Source organism: Poecilia formosa, unplaced genomic scaffold (assembly GCF_000485575.1).
Source record: "Poecilia formosa unplaced genomic scaffold, Poecilia_formosa-5.1.2 Scaffold20, whole genome shotgun sequence".
NCBI lineage: Eukaryota > Metazoa > Chordata > Actinopteri > Cyprinodontiformes > Poeciliidae > Poecilia > Poecilia formosa.
In genome coordinates this window covers 684,615-705,781 of record NW_006799959.1, presented here as the reverse complement: position 1 = coordinate 705,781, position 21,167 = coordinate 684,615, and the positions used below count along the sequence as shown (strand labels likewise).

Below are 21,167 nucleotides of genomic sequence, written 5' to 3'. Positions count from 1 at the left end.
GTCGGGCGAGGAGAAGGGCCTTGGGCGCGCTGGGGAGGAGGCTGGGCGTCCTCTGCGACGTTTGGCCGGTGGATCGGCGGACTTGCAGGTTCGCTTCCTGCTGGTCGGGGGTGGCGATGGGGAACGAGTGAAAGGGTGGGGAGAGGAGTCCCTGGTAGGCAGAAGGGCGGCGAGAGAAGCGATCTGGGAGAACCGGAGGCCCGGGGTGGGTGTGACCCCTCTCGACCTGAGGGCTGAAGCAGGAGACGTGGGATCCGGGCGGGTAGCCAGGCGAGCGCTACGGCGCGCGGGGGGGAAGGACGGAGGGACGGGGTCTTGCAGGGAGGTAGCTGGAGAGCCGGGAACGAAGTCGGAGTCGGACATGAAGAAATGCGTTCCAGGACGATCGAGGCAAAAAAGCGGTTGATCGGGGCTGGTAAGCGGAGGAGGCTTGGAGTGAAGGTCCTTTTGAACCGGAGCCTGCACGATGATTGGCTGGAGTGAGGCTTGGACCTGCGTTGATAGGTCCGGGTGCGGAGAGGGAGGCACTGATAGCAGGGCCAGGTGCGTCAAAAGAGTCTTCCAGCCTGAACTTCAGTCAAGACTCCATGTCAGTTGTGCTCACTCTGCAAGCTGAGGTGATTTTACAGAAAACTGAGTATATAATCCTATAACAATAGGAATGAAATTGGGTGAAAACAGACAGAAATGCCTACAAATTCAACTGACAATGTACTGTGGTTAAAAAAAAATTAAAAAAAATCCCAAAACTTAAACTGTTTCAGCTTCGAATGAAGTTTAAAATACAGCTGCATTTTACAAAACTGTTCAGTTGATTATTGTTATTTTAGATTAGTTATCTGGCCAAAAGTCAAATATTTCTGATTAAAAGGAAACCAAAAATTAAACTAAAACAAAGCAAGAATCTTATTTTAAATTTAAAATGTTTAAAACGGATATAACCTGACTGCTGGTCGCCAAAACTCTCCACACTTAAAATAGCAGAAACAACTTCAAGTTTAAGAAACAGTTAAAAGAAAATACATCATGAAAATGCCTTTTATGGAGTAAATAAACTAAAAAAAAAATTATTCCATGCCAGTTTAGTAAACCATGATGCATTAAAACTATTGTTAAGCAAATAAAGACGTTGCTCATCTTTTTGCTGTTCATCACAAGATTAAAAAAAAGAGTAAGATTAATTTTCAAAACTAAGATTTTAATATAAACAACTGATGTTGTTGCAGTTTTGCTTGATGATTTTTATTTTTAAAATTTGTAAACAACTTCAGGAGTTAAAGTAACTCCTGAATTTTCCTATGGAGACGATAAATCACCAAATCCAATAAGCCCCTTAAAACCACATGTGATTAACAGAATAAACATTTATTCCAGAATTAACTTTGATTTCCTAAATGTACGTTACTTTTAGCCATAATCCCAGAAGAGACCACTTTGCCGTCTAGGCAGCATTCCAGTCCAGTTTATTTACTAGTTTTGACCACACCAGTGCAACTGGTGCTACTGGTTTCCTAGCATTCCTGCTAAGGTGATGAACCACAACAAACAACGTGGCGCTACTTTAAGAAACTGGAAAGACACAACAAACACGTCTTATAGTTCAGGTTCACAAAAGTGTCTATATACACACACACACACGTTTTCTTTAAACAAGTATATAGAAAACAAAACTGAGCATGAAATACTGCATAAGGGCAAAATTACAACACTGTGCAGTTGTAGCACACTGCGATCCGAGGAATGTGCAACTGAGTACGATTAAAAAAATAAACAAAAAAACACGTGGCATTTTTTTCTGTAGAATCTCAAACAGCTAAACTTGCTTTGGCAGATGACATGAAGAGGAAACTAAACAAAATAATTCTTTGCATGTTCTTGATTTAAACAACAATTCATACATCAGAATTGGCTTTTTTCCATTTTGAAGCCCAGACTTTAACTGCTAAGTCCAGCTACATAATTTAGCTGAGATTTGCTGCAGCAACAATTTAATTTACCCTCAGGGGATCCTATAAAACTGTCCCTGCATAAAACACACTGCTGCAGCCCTGCCTCGGCTTTTAGAGCAACGATAAATCCGCGTACATCCGACCTGGACAGGTTAATTGAGGTATTGATAAACACGGACGGTCTCTTGCTTTGGGCCAAACACACATCACATTTATGATAAACAACAGACTTTAGAGATTAAGGGTGCAAACAAGGCTGGTGCATTCACACCAGCCTTGTTTAGTCCCTTTAAAATTAGATTTTTTAACTCAGTGAGATTATTTTTCTGGTTCAGTAAAGGTTACAAACAATCAAACTCTAGTTTGTGTAGAAAATCCGGTTTGTTTGAGGAGTGAATGTGTGAACATGCAATAATTGAACATAGAGCAAAAAGTGAACAGTAGTTGCATTTCCATTACAAATGTATGCAGAACTTTGTTAATATTCTGCTAATTTCGAAACCTCCCCGCAATTTCGCAATTGTGGAATTTCCATTAAATAAGAAAAACAATTAAAGTCACGAGATAATAAGTTTGTTCATACGCCAAGTCATTAAAAAAAAAAACAAAAAAAAAACATGCAGCGCCATCATCCTACAACCACTTCCTGTTTGTCTTCTTCGTCTTTTCCGCCAGTAGTAACATCTGGCTGTTGATCACATTTCGATACAGCTGAAAAACCATCATTTCTAGTTCAAAACATGCCAAATTTTTTTCAAAATTGCCATGTTTCCTTAAGCTAATTTATTTTCGGAATTCCAATTTACACAATTATTATTCAGCTTCATTCAAAGTGTAACAGTTACTTAGACGTTACTGTTTTCGCCAGGTAAAGCAGTGGCAGGTGTTACAGGGTGTCTCTGAGCTGCTCTCTGCGTTGTTATGCGTTCAGTCTGCCTTTTTCAGTCTGCTTCAGGTTTACTGTTATTACAGACTATGTATTTTAGCTCAACTCGCATAAATCATACCAAACATCTTATAGACAACAAACGAACCTTATAGAAGTAACCATGTTTGACCGCAGATACAGACTTATGAATGCGTAACTATGGCAGCAATAAACAAAACGGCCAAAGCGCCCTTTAAACAGCACTAAGAAAGCGAACTGCACCAGCTGAAAATGCAATAAATATAGCTATTTAGTGAGTCTGCCAGAATATCAGCTGTGAAAACACCCATAACGGGGAAATGTTATGAACATTTTTTTCCATACTGCCATTTGGGTCTCTTGTTCTCTTAAAAACAGCCCAACGCTTAAAAAACACAGAGGTTTTTGTGGCATCTAGAAAATGAGCCGTTTCAAAAACCTCAGGAATGTAACGTGCAAATCAGCAGGTACTTAGCAACCCCACCAGAGTTCTGCTCGTTACCTAGCAACCCACCAGAGTTCTGCTCGTTACCTAGCAACCCACCAGAGTTCGGCTCGTTACCTAGCAACCCACCAGAGTTCTGCTTGTTACCTAGCAACCCACCAGAGTTCTGCTCGTTACCTAGCAACCCACCAGAGTTCTGCTCGTTACCTAGCAACCCACCAGAGTTCTGCTCGTTACCTAGCAACCCACAAGAGTTCCGCTTGTTACCTAGAATCCCCAAAGGAGCTCCAGCACATCAGCTGGTTTTACTGCTGTACAATGGCTGCTAGAAAAGACAAGGTTGTATATCTGATTATACAACCTTGTCTTATCTAGCAGCAGGATCTCCAAATGAGCCGTTTGCAGATCTGCAAACGGCTCATTTTTCTGGAAAATGAGCCGTTTCGAGTCGACCAGACCATCAGGTGTAAAAATGCCCTAAAACAACATCAATGGGTTCTAAACTTGGAGAGATTAGACCTCTGATCCTGCTGAAAGGTGAGACACTGTTGGGTTTTGGATCCATTCACCTGCCAGCACCAACAACGTCTCTGAGTTACAGCAGGGAAATGGACTCTGACACGGAGACGGCGAGCGCGCAGGTTGATCATCATTGTCATTTGAATAATCAGCTTAGAGCGTGGTGAGAGAGCAGCACTGGGGGTGGCATGCTGCCAGGTTCCTATAATAACACAAAGGTCAGTGCTGCAGCTCCGCTTTAATCTGATCACCTAGAAACTTTACTCACTTTCTCTCCCCAGCTGCCGATTCTACCATCAACATCGACTAAAGCCTTTTTGGGTTTGTGGCTCCAAACGTCAGTGAGAGACCATCATTGTTTGGCCAGTGGGAAATTCAATAATTCAAACGTCTTTAATAAACCGGGACACAGCAAAGGAAATTCAAAGACGCAACAACATTTGTGGTTCTCCGCAGGCTGATTGATGACTGGGCCTGACGGGCCAACGCTCTGAATCTTCAGCGTCCTGCTGCCATGTGTGACCTGAATGTTCAATTTGTTTTTCCTCTTAGCGAGAACTGATCACCAATACAGAGGGAGCCATTAACGATTGGGATTGGAAATTAATTGGCTATTTGGGGGTTTATTTTCTTCTCAGGAGTAATGTTTCATAAAAGGCCTGCAGAAACCTTTAAATGGTGACAATTAGGGCTGAAACAATTCGTGATTAATTGAATCAATTGGCAACTAATTTAGTAATTGATTAATCACTAAAGCCAGAGAGAAACGTTCGGGCTGAAATTCCCCACATCCAGGACTTGTACGGGTCTAACTAGGGAAGGGCTGAAACGATTAATTGAATTATTCACAATTAATTCAATTAATGACGATTAATCGATTATTTAAATAATCAACCAATTTAGTGATCTATTAATTGTTTACTGGAATTTACTGAAAGAACAAGCAGTAATTAAGCCAAAACTGTACAAAAAAAAATATTTTTTTCACTCAACATAAAAAATATATACTTTTGTTTATCAGTATGTTAAACCCAAACCTGCTGTAGTGGCAGTTTTAGCTCCAGGTGGCTCTAATTCTGTAAATAAAGCTTTTTGGTACCCAAACAATCGGTTAGTCTAAAGACTGTACATGTTGGCTTCTGCTGATGGTTCTGGCTGTGCGGATTTGGAGCATATTAACACAAACTTTAATGTTTAAACTAGCAGAATAGGAAGTTATGTGTGTGTTTAGTGGGGTATCAGATATTTGTGGATTTTAGCTATTTTAGTTGTGGACACCAATTCTTGGAAATATCGTCAGTCTGGCTTCTTCTGCACTGCAAAAAACAAAATCTTACCAAGTATTTTTAGTCTAGTTTCTAGTGCAAATATCTTAATATACTTGAAATAAGACCAAACTAATTTAGAGTAACTTTTCAACAAGATACAGGAGCTTGATTTAAGTCAATAATTCCTTGATATTGATAAAAAGAAAAGTATTTATTCCACTTGCAGATGGTTTCATTTAAAACAAGACATTTTTCACTGAAGTGAAATAATCTGGCAATGGAATAAATACTTTCTAAGTCAATATCAATAAATTATTGAAACTTATATACCTGCTGAAAAGTTACTTGTAAGTTAGTTTGGTCTTATTTCAAGTGCACGAGGATATTTTGTGTTTTTGCAGTGTGGTGCAGAATTGTCTCAGCTAAAAGTCGGATAAAATTTCACATGATTGTTCAGACAGCAGACGCTCTGAAAACAATCTGATACATATCCAAATCACTTCCATATACATAAGTGACTAAAACTGGATTATTGTGGGGAACAAACTCAGAAGGAAAAAGTTGAATATGGTTCGTAAAACAGAAAATAAATGAGAGCTTCAGTATGAAGACAGTGACAGGGCCTGAGACGCTGTGAAGCTACGGCCCTCAGCAGTTTGTCGACTCCCAGCTGGACTCGACTCGCTCAGGTTCATTCATCGCTCCTCACATCACCACGTTTTAAATTTCAGCACAGATAAAAACAGCTTAGTTGTGTCACAGTAACCTACATCTCCTAAATCTGCTACATCACACTTTCTGCTGTTATTTTTAGCCCGAAGTGAAGTGCCACCACAAACAGTTGACGAGTATTTGAAGAGTGTCACATGGATGTATTGTTGTTATTCTCCAGCTGAGCGACCCGGTGGCACCAAATGCGTCTGTGGTGAGAAGCGGCAGACAGCTGCAAATCCCCTCAAGCTATTTTCCGTCAGTGTAAACGTTGACAGAGCAGTGGAAGACCTGCTGTTTCAGGATGCATTCACACCAGCTCTGTTTAGTCCACTTTAGTCAAACTGGTTTGTTGTCTAGAATTCATTCGGAGAGGTTTGGATTCACAATCACCTACAAACTTAGTGAACACTGGTGCGATTTGAATCCATATGTGAACGCCAGGCGGACCAGAGACCGCTCCAAAAGCAGGAGACGCACTGCAGCGCAATGCATTCTGGGTAAATGCAACCAAACAAATGTGGTTGCATTTACCACATTTCCCCCCTAGTCTAATTCTAGGGGGGGGAAATTGAAATTTTATCAAAGAAAAAAGAGAAATCCTACAACAGCTTAATCCATTTTTGTTTACATTTCATGAAGAAGGAAGTTGGGCTCACTTCCTTAATCAGCTGAAAATGTAACAAATGTTGCAACTTTGATCTCCAATCAAACAGAGTGTCAGATGTGAAAAATTTACCTTTTTACACGTTTTACCTCTAAAAATAACAAAAGCACTTAAAAAACCCACCCAGTCATTTTTGGGCAAAAGGTTGTTGTTTTTTGGGGTCTGTAAATTGAACCATTTCAAAAAGTGACAGGAGGCCCTAAAGCAGCTCAGAACAGGCAGATCTCACTATGTAGGAATGATTTTATGCAACAAAATGATAAACGTTGTATCTGATCTGATCTCTCCCTGTTAGTAGTCAAACCTCAAAGATGGTTTCATAGACTGCATTTGGGTGCTTCGTATCTGTAAAATTAATTCACTAGTGGGACAGCTCTTTTACGCAAACTATCCCACAACATTGTAGTTCTGAGGTCGTTTTAAATCAGGGAGAGATCAGTTCGCGCAGCAGGTCACCTCTAAGTGGGCTGCAAATGAAGAGAGCAGGGTTACCTTTGAGATGAGCTCGTCGTGGTTGGCCAGGTGCGCTCGGCAGTGGATGCAGCTGTATGTGCGGTGGCAGGATGGCAGGTAGGCCTGGAAGGTCTTCGACTTGGTCATCTTCACCATGTCAGTGGGGCAGGGCTCCTCGCTGGTGTCAGGGCTGGCACTGGAAGAGTTGCAGCTCTGCTGGACTTGCTGACAGAAGAAACACTGGAAGATGCAAGCAAAAGCCGTCGTTGTTGTGGAGTGGGTGTGTGGGACGCTCCACACAGACACCACAGGAGAAAATCGAGCCTGCGGAGGAGAAACCACAGAGGTGAAGCGGTTAGCGGCACGGTCTGCATCGGCTATTTTTAGCAAACATGATCCTGATTATATTTCCAGTACGAACTCGGCTCATTAGCTGGAGCAATCATTTGATTACAATCGTCTATTACATGATTACAATCGTGGGTTGTGCACAACGAATGTGTGGCGAAGTAACGAAATATTCCAACAATCAGAACGTCTCGTAATGTGATTCACTTGGTTGCAAACTCACTTATTTGCAATTTGTGAGTGTTTTGTCCCAATGGACGGATGAATAGCTGCAGGACAAAAGTTTTGAGATGGTTGCTTCAGAGGATAAGAATAAAAGTGATGATGCATCAAATGTTGACATTAATCCATCAGAGGTTAAACAGTCGACTGGGAATCATTTGAAATGTAACAATAATAGACTTTAACAACAACAAATGTTACTGGAGGATAAACTGTCCCAGAAGTTATTGCGATAAACGATAATATTGTTATTTTGAGACAATTTTCTAGTAATACAATGGCAATAATACGAGAAGACATTCTTAAAGATCAATAAACTTTAAATACTAATGAATATTTAACACTGGAGCTGGAAGACATTTTAAATATCCAAAATAAATAAACAAAACAATAGAAACAACAAATAAAATGAATTATGAAATCTCTGTAAACAAAATTGTCCTTCAAAAAAAGGAGGTAGTTGAGTCAAAGTGTATTAATTTGTGGTGGGGTCAATAATTTTTTTAAATTTTAGGATCTGCATTTAATTAGTCAATCACAATTTAACCGAAAAATGTATATGGATAAACACGCAACATTTTCAATTCAAAAACTGTTTTTGTTGCTAAATTATTGAATAAACAAACACATGAAGTTGTTTTAAATCTGTTATTTAGATTATTCAACCATCTAATTGGTGCACAGTTCAGTTTTCCAGTGTTTCAGGAACTTCTGATCAGTCATGGAGCTTCTTTAGAAAAGTGGATGCTAACAGTAGCATTAGCGCCTGTGCTGCTGCTACATGTTTCGCGTTGAGATGCTAATATAGGCTTGAATAGTTTTGCTGATAAGCCAACTTCTTTCAGCACAACTTGAACACAACAATAGTCTTTTCCAACGTCCATCAGATCGTTTTAGAAGCAGAAATTAACCTCAAATGGGTGAAAAGAAGCAGTTTTGTTGTTTTGGGGATGTAGCTTGTGCGTCAGATTTACTGAGGTACCAGAAACGTGTGAATACAAAAGGTTCCGGCTGACAGAATACTTTTGGAGGAATTTAGGAGAAATGTGCCATTGATTTGCTGAGTCATGCTATCTGCTGGTGTTAGCTTCCCGCTTCTCTATGATGACAAGATGTACGGAGATGCTGATGTCATTTTCAAGCAGAACTTGGCAGCTGTTGACTAAAAAGTACAAACAGCTGCTTTAATGACCATAAAAATCACTGTGGCAGACTCAAATATATGATGGCTATAAATGAGTTTTACTTTTTGAACTAAAGTGTTTTAATACTGCAAAATTGCACACATGTGCAGCTCTACTTTAAAAGGAACATATAAAAAACTTCTTTAACAAGGAACTTTTGTTCTATTTTTAGATCTGCAGAAACAATTGCACAGCAGATGATGCTTTAAACAGGACAGACCAGAATAGTCGACGCATGCAGTTGTTGACAGAAAAGTCTCTGCAGCAAATATTCACACAAAATGAAAATCTGCTGCTACTGTGCTGCGGCACAAATCACAGATGACATTAATGCCTTGTAAAGAAAAGCATCAGTCCTCACTAACTGATACCGAAAAGGTTTGTTCCTTTTTACACTCTGGTCTGCTGCCTTTTATGAGCCTCTCATTTGTCTTGTCAATGCAATTCTCTTTATTAATTGCTCTGAATGTGTCAGTGGTTTACAGCCAGCATCTGCTAAAAGGCTCATCTGTCAAAGAAAATACTTTTCTGTGAGCATTGCCGTCTGTGTGCAGGGAAACCGCAGCTGGTCCGGATCTGTTACAGGAGCTGAGCTTCCAAAGAAAAGACATTTGAAAATATTTTTTCAACGTTAAATAATTTGCATCGCAAACAGAGCAGGAAGTTCAATCATCCAATGGTTTATTACGGCCACTGGATAAACAGAGAGAACTTTTCAGCCAAAAATAAACTTTGAGATCTTAGAAATTTTCTAGGAGAAAAAAAATAGAAATTGTTCAGTTTGAAAAGTTTTTAAAAAATTACTAAGGAAAAAAAAATTCTGAATATCAAATGACAAAAATTCTCAATGTTTGAAACTCGGAAATTTTAAAAATGTTTTAAAATCACGACATTTCTTGTATGATGAGATCTTGTTGCACTCCAGCTGCAATGCGATACTTTCATTGCCACTTTAGCGAAATATGAAAACAATGAATTCTGTGCAACCAGGAAGTTGTTTTTTCACCATTAGCACATTTAGCAGCAAGTACAAGAGGTTGATTGACAGCAGTAAGACCCGCCTCCTGTCTATTGGTTGTTTTTGTGCATTTATTCAGGAGACAATAGTAGCTTTTGAGATCTCAGAAATTTTCTAGAAAGGAAAAAAAAAAAGAGAAATTTCTGAGTTTCAAATGTGAAAAAATTGACGATTGAAACTCAAATATTTTCTGGAGGAGATGGATCTTTTCACAGATTATCTGTCTCGTTACAAACTGTCATGACATGGCGACAGTTTTAAGAAAAATTAGTAAAAATAATCTTTTATAAAAGTTACATACTGCACTTTTAAACATACTTATCTCCAGTTCCTCTTTTGCAAAGTAAAAGGTTGTTAAGAGTTCACTTTCACACATATTGTGGGTAAATGTCAGGGTTTGCACAAAATGGAAAGGAAAACAATAACGATGTATTTAAAAGGCACTTCAGTGACTCTGGAAGTTTCTAAATGAGCTGCGACAGGAAGAGCAGCGTCGAGACAGAAACCAGCAGCCAGACGACAAAAACAAAAAAAAACAAGAAGAAGGTCTCTTCCGCAGCTCAACAGGAAGCAGGTTGTGACGTGAAGCATGGCGGCTCTGCAAACACGCGTTTAGATGACAACATAAACACAGCGCAGGCCTCCCAGACGAGCCGTATTTACATACACCGTGCATAATCTGCACAGGTGCTGCAGGCATAATCCCTGCATGAAAAGGGCCAAATCCCCTCTGTGAATTAGCCCAGTTTAAACCCACTGCCACGTGCACGTGTGCACGGCGAGAGGCAGCCACACACACACACTCACAGAGAGCTTTATAAATGTCACACCTCAGCATCATCAACATCACTAAATGAGCTTTGTGCAGAAAGGAAGGGTTGTCCACCGCACACGCGAACAATAGCAGGTTGTTTTCCCCTCAACATGACGCAAACGCGCAAATATTTATTCAATTATACCAGCAGAGACAGTTAAATGCCAGCCGCAGAGCGTGTTCCTGCCTTTGTTTTGGCTTCTTCCCCAACAAACACTTCCAACATCCAACGAGGCGTCCACAGGCCTGGCACGATGCATTTTACTGGACAATAAATTGTCCCAGAAGTTATTACGATAAACTTTAATATTGTTGTTTTGAAGTAATAGAACAGTAATTACAGCATAGTAACACATAACCAAAGGTGGATAAACTTTAAGGTTTAATGGACATTTAATGCTGGAACTGGAAGCCATTTTAAATATCCAAACTAAGTAAACAAACAACAGAAACAACAAATAAAGTGAATCATGAAATTTCTATAAATAAAATGATCCCTGAATAAAAGTGAGACCAAGACACCAAACTGAAGACAACAGGCCACGCTTTTAAAAAGTTGTGCTTTTAATTACTTCATGCTGTTAAAAGTCCTTTTAATGAGGCACTAGAGAAAGTACAAGAATATTTTCTCCAGTTCTGCCCCTCCCCCACCTGTTGCTGCGATTACAGGTTGGAAAACTCAGAGACTTTTCCCTCGTTTACAACAAAAACATCAAAGGTCACATATAAGGGTGAACCGATTGCACTTTTCTGAGCGATCTTTAAAAAGCCCAAGTGCCGATTGTGATTTCTATGTCTGAAAAGTCTGTGCCTGGTGAGTATTACGAAATGCAGATGTGACCTGGTGGGGAGTAAAATGGAAGATTTTCAGACCTTTGCGTAGAAAGGAAAGATCGATCTCCAAAATGAAGGACGTCGGTCCGATTGTTGATGCACCCCAGGTCTGTGTTGTATCAAAATCTAAATAATAATAATGAACCGACTGCCATTTGCCGATTTCATGGTTTTGATTCCAAGTTAGAGTTTCCTCCTTAAAGCTGCAGCATTTAACTTTTATAAAAACATTTCATATATTTGTTTAACTGTCACCATGTAACGACAGTTTAATGAGACAAATAACCTGTGAAAAGATCGATTTCCTCCCTGAGCTGAAGAAATGCATCCTGACCAAAACCAACCAATCAGAGCCAGGAGGCGGGTCTTAGCGCTGTCAATCAACCTGATGTATTTGCTGCTAAATGTGCAAAAGTTGAAGAAACAACTTACAGTTACAGGAGAACCATTTGTCGTCATCGGTTGCTATGCTAACTACCCTTAGCATTCACGACACGCTAATGATGCTCTGATCTGACACAGATTTCAGGATTTAGATGATAAAACAGGTTTTTAAGGACTCTTCCATATAGGGAATAATTTTCAATCCAACAGAAATAAACAAATAGCTCTGTCCCTCTTTGTGCATCAAAGTGAATGCAAACTTGTTTTTGTTTGGATTTGTTTTAGCTGCAATAAAAAAAATGGTTTATGCACTTATAGACTAAAACTTATGAAAGTTCTTTGTTTTGATGCATTTAACGAACAAGAGGGGAAAAAAATCTGATTTTTATTCATTTGATTGCTGGTGAAAAAAAAACTCGTCCGATTCCAATGTGTGGCTGATTGATCGGTGCGTCACCAAACACAAACAACGGCAGCCTGTTTTAATTTCCTCCCTGACTTCACCGCAGCCTGACTGGCTGATCTTTGTTCTCTCTCCTATTGGGTTACTTTAGTTTCTAACTGGACTCGGGTCCGTTTTCAGTTTCAAGGTTTTGAAAAGTTTACCGTCTGATCAAAGCAAACCACAAACGTTTGGAGCAGAGATGAACCGATCAGACGTTTTCTGGCCTTTTCCCGACTTTCGCCAACATGGATTCAGTTTTTCACAGATTTCTTTTGTCCTAATGACAATAAATAATTTAAATATCTTTAACAGGAGTTCATAGAACATTAAAAAAATTAGAACATTTCTGTTTTCACACAACGTTGCATCACAAGCATTTAATTCATTTTTATCTAGAAAAAAAAGCTCATAAAATCAGTTCATCATCCTACTTTCTGATGCATTTACAGGCCAAACGTTATATGACTTCTTAGCCAATCAGAAAGACGGAACAAATATCAGCCAATTCCAGTGTCTGGATGATCGATCAGTGCAAACAACAGGTCGTTTGTTTTCCCGATGACAGCTTGATATGACGCACACTTTATTCAATAATACACAATATGGACAAGTCAACAGGGTTTTGCGCATGAAATAAGTATATCCTCTTTATTTTTTAGCTTATTTTAATTATAACCTATGTTTTCCTACAACAAACAGATTAAATAAAAGACCGAATAAGCTTTCTGAAAGGTGATAAACTAGTCATTTGCTGCTCATCTTTTGTTTGATTCCACTTCCTCACCGTCTTATCAGGTCCGTTTTGTCTTTATATGGCGTTTTCTTTTGCAGAATGACTAAAAACTAAAGCTTACCAACAGATAAGCGCTGAGAGGACTGAGGGATCCCAGCAGGATCAGCTGATTATTCTAAATGAAAACAAAGAAGCGGCGCACTGTGCGTCTCCGCGAACAGGAAGAGGTGTCCAGACAAAAGACTCGCTGTCCTCTTCTGTTAAACATGAAAAATAAATAAAAACACAGCATGCGCCTTTCCACCACATCTACGTGGTTTAATCTCAACATTCCGGTCGTTTCCAATCTGCTTAATTCCCTGTTTTTTCCGCCTCCAAACGTGTTTATCACCACAAAAGAGCTCGACGAAGCGCAACAGTGTGGCTCAGCTGCTTTCGTTGTTTTGCCTCTTCTTCTTCTTCTTTTTTTTTTTGTTCTGACAGTGAACCCAACGCGGCACCAGAACCGAACCTTTCCTCACAGATTCATAATGAAAACATTGTTGGATCTACTCACCACCTGAGTCAAGATCTCGGTGGGGGAAACTGCAGCCAGATGGATGTTGTTGTTGTTATTTTATGCTAATGTTGATGTTTTTTCTTTTTTCTTTTTGGGGGTAAACCGGTGATTGTCTCCGTCCCAGATTCCGGTCCACGTGTGATGCTGCCAGGTGGGAACTTATTGTTGCGTCCACAAGGTGCTGACGGATCTCATTTTCCCAACACGGGCTTTTGTTGTGCCTTTTGTGTGCGTAATGGACTGGCCTGGTTACTTTGGAGAGGGGGACGTCACCACGTGGGAGGAGAAGCGCGTTCGAATTGACGGCCGAATCGACCAATGGGCGGCCGCGTTGCCTTCACGGACCCGTAGGATAGAAGATAACCGATTTGAAACTTAAAAAAACAAAACAAAAAAAAACGGTTCTTAAAGTTAGTTTTTAAAGAATCAATACTGATTTCTTGATAAGCGCGGAGGTTTGATGCAACTGTGATGATCAAATGTATTGTAAAAATATTTTCGACCAAAATTATTTGTTAATAAACCGCCAGTATTTACAGCATAAACAACAGTAAACTAGATAGAACTAAGCTAGCTTATGGAAACACGGAGAGTTATACACAGCAAACTAGAATGAACAGAAAACAACACAATTTTCCTTCAGGGAGCTGCTTAAACCAAGACACATTGGGGGAAAAAAATAATTATTTAACCTAAAAGCAGTCTAGTCTAGCTGATTTAATGAATGTATAAAATAAATTTAAAAAAATAGCTAGCTAGAGTCCTCAAGGTAGGGAAGTTTGGTTCAACAACTAAATAAATATCGTTTAACCTAAAGCAGTATCTAATATAACAGTATAACTGTAATTAGTGTGTTAACATCTCAACAGTTGAGCAACAAAAATAACCCGATCTATAGAATAATGTAATGTTTTTCCCACTCTTAGCAAACTAGCTAACTTAGCTGGTTAGTAAGCTAACTAGCTGGAAAGTTGTAGGAAAAGGTCTTTTTAGTAATTTTTAAAAAAAAAAATAATAATAAAAATTCAGTAATTAACATTGTTTTGTTTGTGCTCAAATTCAGCAGTTTGTGACTTGAATTATCAAATTTCTCCAAAATTCCATGTATATTAGCTCTTCAATTCTAGTTTTAATAACTTTAAAACTTATTTTTTGAGTTGTGAAGTGGAACCATTTGCTCTGGGACATTTAGTGCTGATCACAATTCGGTTCATTCCTGAAGTTTTGTGCTTCCTCTGATGGCCAATGATGTACTCAAGCTCTTCTGTAAGAAAAGTTTTAGATGGCTGCTTGTTCTTGCTTTGTGAGACCGGCTTGAATTGTCTTGGGGTGAAAATTTGTCAATTTATCAGACTGACAGGCTCCAACTGCGATCAGAAGCAAAATAAAAGGAAGTGCTATGCAAAACCAATTATTAAAATAAGGGTGCACTGATTGCAGATTTCTGGCCGATCACTGATGTTTAAACAGCTTGACCAACCAATTTTAATTTTGGCCAATGCCAATTTTTTTTCTTCTTCAAAGTTGCTTAAGGTTGCAACAAAGTGAACTTTAAAACTTAAACTTTTTTTTTAACTTAAACAACAAACCTCAATGAGTTTTTTTTAGAAAGATAAAACAGTACTGAATAATTGTGCAGTGGAATGACATCTATAAATGGTTTTCACTATTTTTAAAGAGATAAAAACCTGAAAAGTATGACCTTTGTATTCTATGGAAGCCCATTTCTGCTATTAAAGAAAAAATAAAAGCCAAACAGGAAGTCATAATGATAAGTTTTAAAGTAATTGAGATCAAAAGACAAAATTTCAAGAATAAAAGTCCTAATTGTGAGTTTTTGTCATAAATGAGAATAAAAGTAATAATTGTGAGTTATTATTACTAATGTCACTCATTATAGCAACAATAAAAGTCACTTGTGAGTTTAGTCAAAATTTGAGTTTTAGTCCTAATTATGAGTTAAAGAGACAATGTTAGTTAAAAATCATCCTGTAGCATGATGCTGCCACTACCATCTTTCCTCACATCCTCAAATCTGTAAAATATGGTCTTTGCAGAACAGCTGCGTTTATGTTGGACTTAAATTACAAATTAATTAAACAATTAACAGGACAGGACTTTGCTTCAAGAGTACAGGAATACAAAACCTTTTAAAAATGGCAATATACCAACAAGTTGAAGTAAAATTTAATTAATTACATTAGATTATGATGTAGGAGGACAAAATGTGAAACAGTTTAACTTTTGGCAGACGCAGTAAATATAAACAGACATATCTAACACATCCACAAAAACAGATTTTAAAAACCTCACTGGCAAATCTCCACATCCTTCCACTGACTGAGCACAAAGGGAAAAATATAAATATATAAATAACTGAAATGGTGTCGTTATTGCAGTGGAAATTATTTCCCATGCGGCGTGAACGCGCCACCAGCAGTAGGCGGCAGCGTGCAGATACCAGGATGTGTAAATAAATACAAGAAGTTCCCCATCATTTTACAGCACGGTGAAAACATGAATATGGGTTTGATTCCTGATTCTTTTGGTTAAAAAACATCTGGAAATACAATTACTCTGGTTAATTTTTACTTAATTTGTTTTGTTTTTTTTGTTTTTTAAAAAATCAGATATTGTTCATTCTTGTTAAATTTGATGATGTTACGAGTTAATCAGGAGACAGATTCAAGAATAAATTAAAACAATTAAAAATGAAAAATTATCAAAAAGCAACATATCGTTTTTTTTATTGCAACCTCTTGGTTGTTTACAGCTGATCGGCGTCATTCTGCCGTGCCAGTTTGAAAATACGTAAAATATTCAGAAATCAACATAAATAAATAAATAAATCCTTAAATGAATGAATGCATGAATGTGACAGCAGACCTACCTCGTCCTGCGGATGACGTCGAGGACGCGCGTCAGCCAAAACAACAATTCAACTGCTGCTATTCATTTATTTATTTATCGATTAATTCCCATATTTCTTTATTTTTACTTGTACTATCTTGTATCTCAATAGGTAAACGTTGTACTATCGGAGGATGGATGCACGTAAACGCAACATTTGCTGCAGCTGCACGCCGCTGTGCGCGCGTGCGTTATGAAATCTGTGTTTTTGTCGCCGTGTGCACGTGACTTTATAATCCCCCCACGTACCCCACCCCCCATGAAAACACACAAAAAACACACACCAAAAACCCGAGATCCGCGTCTGCAGGACGCAATCTCCTGAAATGAGCCGCGCACTTGAACGCAACTCCAATCTCAAATTACAAAACGTGGCTCTTGGAAAGAAAGCGATGCTGTAACATCATCATACATGCTGGTCAAGGTTCAAAATGACATACAACAAAGGATAGAAACTGTTCTTTCACACTTTTTGGTTGTAAATTAGCAAAAAATATGAAGAGTTTCACGCATTTAATCGTGCAGTAAGCATAAAGTAGCGCACAAATGTAGCAACCTTGTGAATATTTCAGCGCATTCCTACGTTAATGCTACGCTAAAGCTGTAAAAGTCACATTTAAAAGCGAATTTGTTGCAAATAACGCCGCGTCCTCCAGTAGGTCACCCTGCGTTTTGCACTTACCCCAAAAGCCGCTTCGCCTTTCCTCCCTCTCCTCTCCTCAGACCAAAACAACCCGGCGGAGGACGAGCGTTTCTCGGCTCTTCACGGTTCCATAAATCCAGATCGGATCAGTTCAAAAAACAAAAACAAAAAATAAAAGTCTCCTCAAACATCCGCGCGTCCCGTCCTGAAGGGCGATCCGTGGAAATCTGCGGGAATCTTCTGTCCCGGCTGAAGAGTGGAGACCCATCCGTCAGAGCGGGATCATGTTGTTTTTGTTTTTAAAATCTCCTCTGGATACTTCAGCTGCAGAAATAAATGACGGCAGGCCGAGTGGTTCCGTCTGAGGCCTTATTTATAGCGAAAATCCCGATAATCTGTGCAGAGCGGCGCGTTTTGGTCAAAACGTGAACAGATGCGCAGCCATGAATCCAACTATCCGGTCAGAGTCTCTGGTCTGGGTGGGGAGGCAGAGAGCGAGAGGACTGCGGAGTGAAACTTGTCTGAAAAGTGCAGAAAAAGCTGCGTTTTATTTCATCAACTGATGCTGCGTTCAAGAGCTGCGGGAGATGTGGGTGACAAGAATCGCAAATAAGCTAAAAATACAACAAAAAAAGTACAGAACTACGGAAGCACTGAACTGGAAAACAAAAAGCTAAAGAGAAAACTTTGTTAAAACAAGATTTATATCTTATTAAAACTGAAATATGTTCTTTTAAATGAGAAAGATTGTAGCAATAAAACAAAAACCGCAGGTTTAGATGTCGTCTAGAAGAAACAGATGACATGATATGTCACAATCAGACAGAGCAGCACATTTTATATTTTGCTAAAACAAGAAATTTTGTTGTCATAATGAAACAAGATTTTCATCTTATAACAAGAAATCTTTTTATAAATGAGAAACTGTTATAACAACGTTCATAACAAAAATCTCGTTTTCTTGACAAAACTCATCTTCTTAGATGAGAAACTCAGTCACCGTAGCAAGTTTTGCATCTCCTTTTTAAAACAAGAAAGTTTCCCATTACAACAAGATCCTGAATGTATCTCCAAGTTCTGACAGTTTAGTGCTCCTGTACGGAATCCCATAAGTGCTAACAGATTTTGTGCGTCTTACGTTTCAGTGGCATACTGTAGACTAAAACATTCGTATTCAAAAAAATGATAATATTGCCATACTAAAGTGATAGCCTGAGTAATTTTTTGACAAGTGACTTTTTTGTTTTTACCTAATTATTTTTTTGCAGATGTACAAACATGTCTACCAATCACTTAGACAAAACTAGTCCAGGTGGTTAGTAGACATGTCCAGAAGTCTTCGTCACTGCAACTAAATTTAGTTTCCCTTTGGGATCAATAAAGTATATTTTTTAATTGAATTAAATTAAACACCTCACCTTTAAGTTCTCAAAGATACTGGAAAACTTTCATTTTTATGGCTTTTCTCTGGAGGTAATTATTGCTAAAAGAAGAAAACAAATTGAAGCACATTTGCTGCTTTTTTATAGCAGTTGGTTAATTAGATCAAGAGGGATTTCAGTTAGACAGAAATAAAGTTAGCTGATTAATCTGTCACCAGCAATATGGTGAAAACGGGTTTTGTTGGAGTTTTTATGGTGATTATTAGAATGACATCCTTACTAAGAAGGTCTTCTGGTAATGATTTGGTTTTACACAGTCATGCAAATGCAGTCAATAATTTGTGGTGAGAAGTAAATTGAGATATCTCACATTAAAACCCTCTTGAAATGGTAAAGATCACACTAGATCTAAAATTAATGTGGAATTCACCATCTATGAAGTATTTGTACAGAAAATGGTTAATAAGTGTTGGAAAATCAAAACAACTGCCAACATTTCAAACTGTAAGATGATAAATAAAGATTAATTAAGCTAATTCCTTGCTCCATATATCCAAATCTAAACATGTATTTTGAAATAACTCAATATTTAAGTAAGTGCCATACTTCTGTCTAAACTTGGTGTCTTTTAAAGACATAAGCACAGCAAAAATACATGAATAAAGTATTAATAATTCAATCAGTCTTTGTTAAATTCAAAACGTTTACAAACAACCCCCGGGACGGCGATTAGCTGCTTCTTTTCCAACCAAAACAACGTCTTTCGCTTAAAAACACTGTTAGTTCCGACGCAGCGCGCGTTCCGAGAAGGCGGCAGCAGCAGCACAGTAGCCTAGTTACACAGCCGAAACCACAAATAGCGTCCAATGAGAACGAGGCAGAACGTCCGCGCGACCAATCAGCTGCCAAAGAGGGCGGGGAAAGCTAAATACAGCCAATCAGCGCGAGGGAAGGCTGTAATTTGCGCGCGTCCGCTTGTTTGTTTTTGGCAGTGCGCGCCGCCACCTGTGACGCATGCCAAATGTAAATATAGCTGTTTATGGCGCATGCGTGGCCGCATTGCAGGCACGTGGTGGAACCAGAGCAAGTAAACAAACTCGTGGCTAATCAATATATTTGACTGGTTTGTTTTCTCTTAAGATTTAGCTTAATTGTTCTCGTATTCTTTATTTTTAAAGCTAATTACAGCTTATTAATAACACTTAAATTTTCGGGTTTTATCGTTAGTTGTTGAGTATAAACATTTTCACTCGTTATAAATCAGAGTAATTGTCATAAATGTCAAATTTCTATAAGATTGTGAACTTATTTTGCAAATTTGAGAAATGAAAAAAACATGTCTTCCCGCCGTGACCCACAAACATAAATGTTGAATTTATGAATCAAATCTTATGTAATAGCTCTGGCGTTGCAGAATAAGACTGCAGAGAGATTTTAACTTGTACTACAGCGACCCCCAGAGTTTGTCAGGTTAATATCACTCTGCAGATTACATAATCCGGTGCATTCAAAGCAAACGCAGGCTCCTCTACGAGGTTATTATGGTTCATTTTCCGAAACCGATTTATGTACGTAAAAATGTCCGTTTAAAATGGTAATAAATAACTAAGTTAAGTCGGAACGTATTTTAAACGCACAGAACCATGATTTTAAAGGGGATATTTAACAAAATTAGCCTAATTTATATTCATACGCAATCTGTGTATGATTGTAATATTGTAAGCAATTTAAATATGACCAAATGTAAAATAGACAAAAATAAAATAGAAATAACTGTGCATATGGAAGTAAGTTAAAACTATAAATTGAATCAAATTAAACCAGCAGTGTCAACTTTTTGGCTTGGGGATTAAAATGTCCAAAATTTTTGTATTTTTCTTTCAAATTATAATTGTAGAAATTCTTGATTTTTACCTACTAAAATAAACATGAATTCTTATGAAATAAGCAAAGAGGTCATATTTAAATAATTTAAGATTAAAAACCAGAGAAAAGGTCTGGTTTGCCAGATTGTTTTTTAATAAAGGCAAACCATATCCTAAATTTTTCATCTTTTCCTGAATTTTTTATTTCAATCTTTGTCTTTTTGAACAACATAATAGCCGTGGCCAACCTTTAATTTTAGTAAAAGGCTTTGGATTTTTTGTTGTTCCTTTTACAAATAAATTAAAGTAAAAAAAACCTGGATGAATTCGTGTTGAACCTAACATTTTCATACTTCAATTGTGTAAGTTTTGAACATCAGTTAAAATTTTACCTTCATTTTTTTTCTTGGCAGTAGGTCTCGAAGGTTAGCAGCGTCTTCCTTGATGGTTCCAGCACCAGTCTTCTAAATTCTTGAATTTTTCCACACTTTCACGCCATTTGCATTGCCAGACCAGATGGGACTTCTGACTTCCTGCCACGTCCGCTTAAAAGTGAAACATCTCGTATTTTATTTCTTAAAAAATGTCGTTTTAGTCCTTTCTCGGCGCTGTGAGTAGCTGAAGGTAATTTTTTCAGTCAAAATGTCCTACAAACCCGTTTAGTCAAAGTATACAGCTGTTCCCAATTAATCAGTGCTAACTGGGAGTAACACCGAACGTTTGGACTGATGCAGAGCTGTGAATTTGCAATGGAAATGCTTAAGTCACATTATAGAATCGTGTTTTGATTAATTCCAAAACACGAAACATGTTGATAAAGTTCAAGCAATTATGCTAATTAAATGCGACCGCAAGAAAACTTCTGTGTGAACAGTTTACGTCCCCAAAGTGAGCCGCATGCGCAGAA

The 21,167-nt window shown here is 38.3% G+C and overlaps 1 protein-coding gene across 4 annotated transcripts in view; it reads right to left on the bottom strand.

Moving 5' to 3' along the window:
- Positions 1 to 17,595, bottom strand: part of ypel1 (yippee-like 1) — a 37,830-nt gene extending 20,235 nt beyond the window's left edge. Inside the window, exons 1-2 of one of the 4 annotated variants that reach the window (XM_007547358.2) lie at positions 17,053 to 17,595; positions 6,959 to 7,243 (exon numbers count right to left, since the gene is read on the bottom strand). In XM_007547358.2, coding sequence (XP_007547420.1) covers positions 6,959 to 7,075 — 117 coding nt within the window. In that variant the 5' untranslated portion in view covers positions 7,076 to 7,243; positions 17,053 to 17,595. Of the gene's footprint in view, positions 1 to 6,958; positions 7,244 to 13,457; positions 13,826 to 16,350; positions 16,539 to 17,052 lie in introns of those variants that run through there. The other 3 variants (XM_016669132.1, XM_016669133.1, XM_007547357.2) reach the window with 3 other exon arrangements.
- Between the last annotated feature and the right edge of the window lie 3,572 nt (positions 17,596 to 21,167).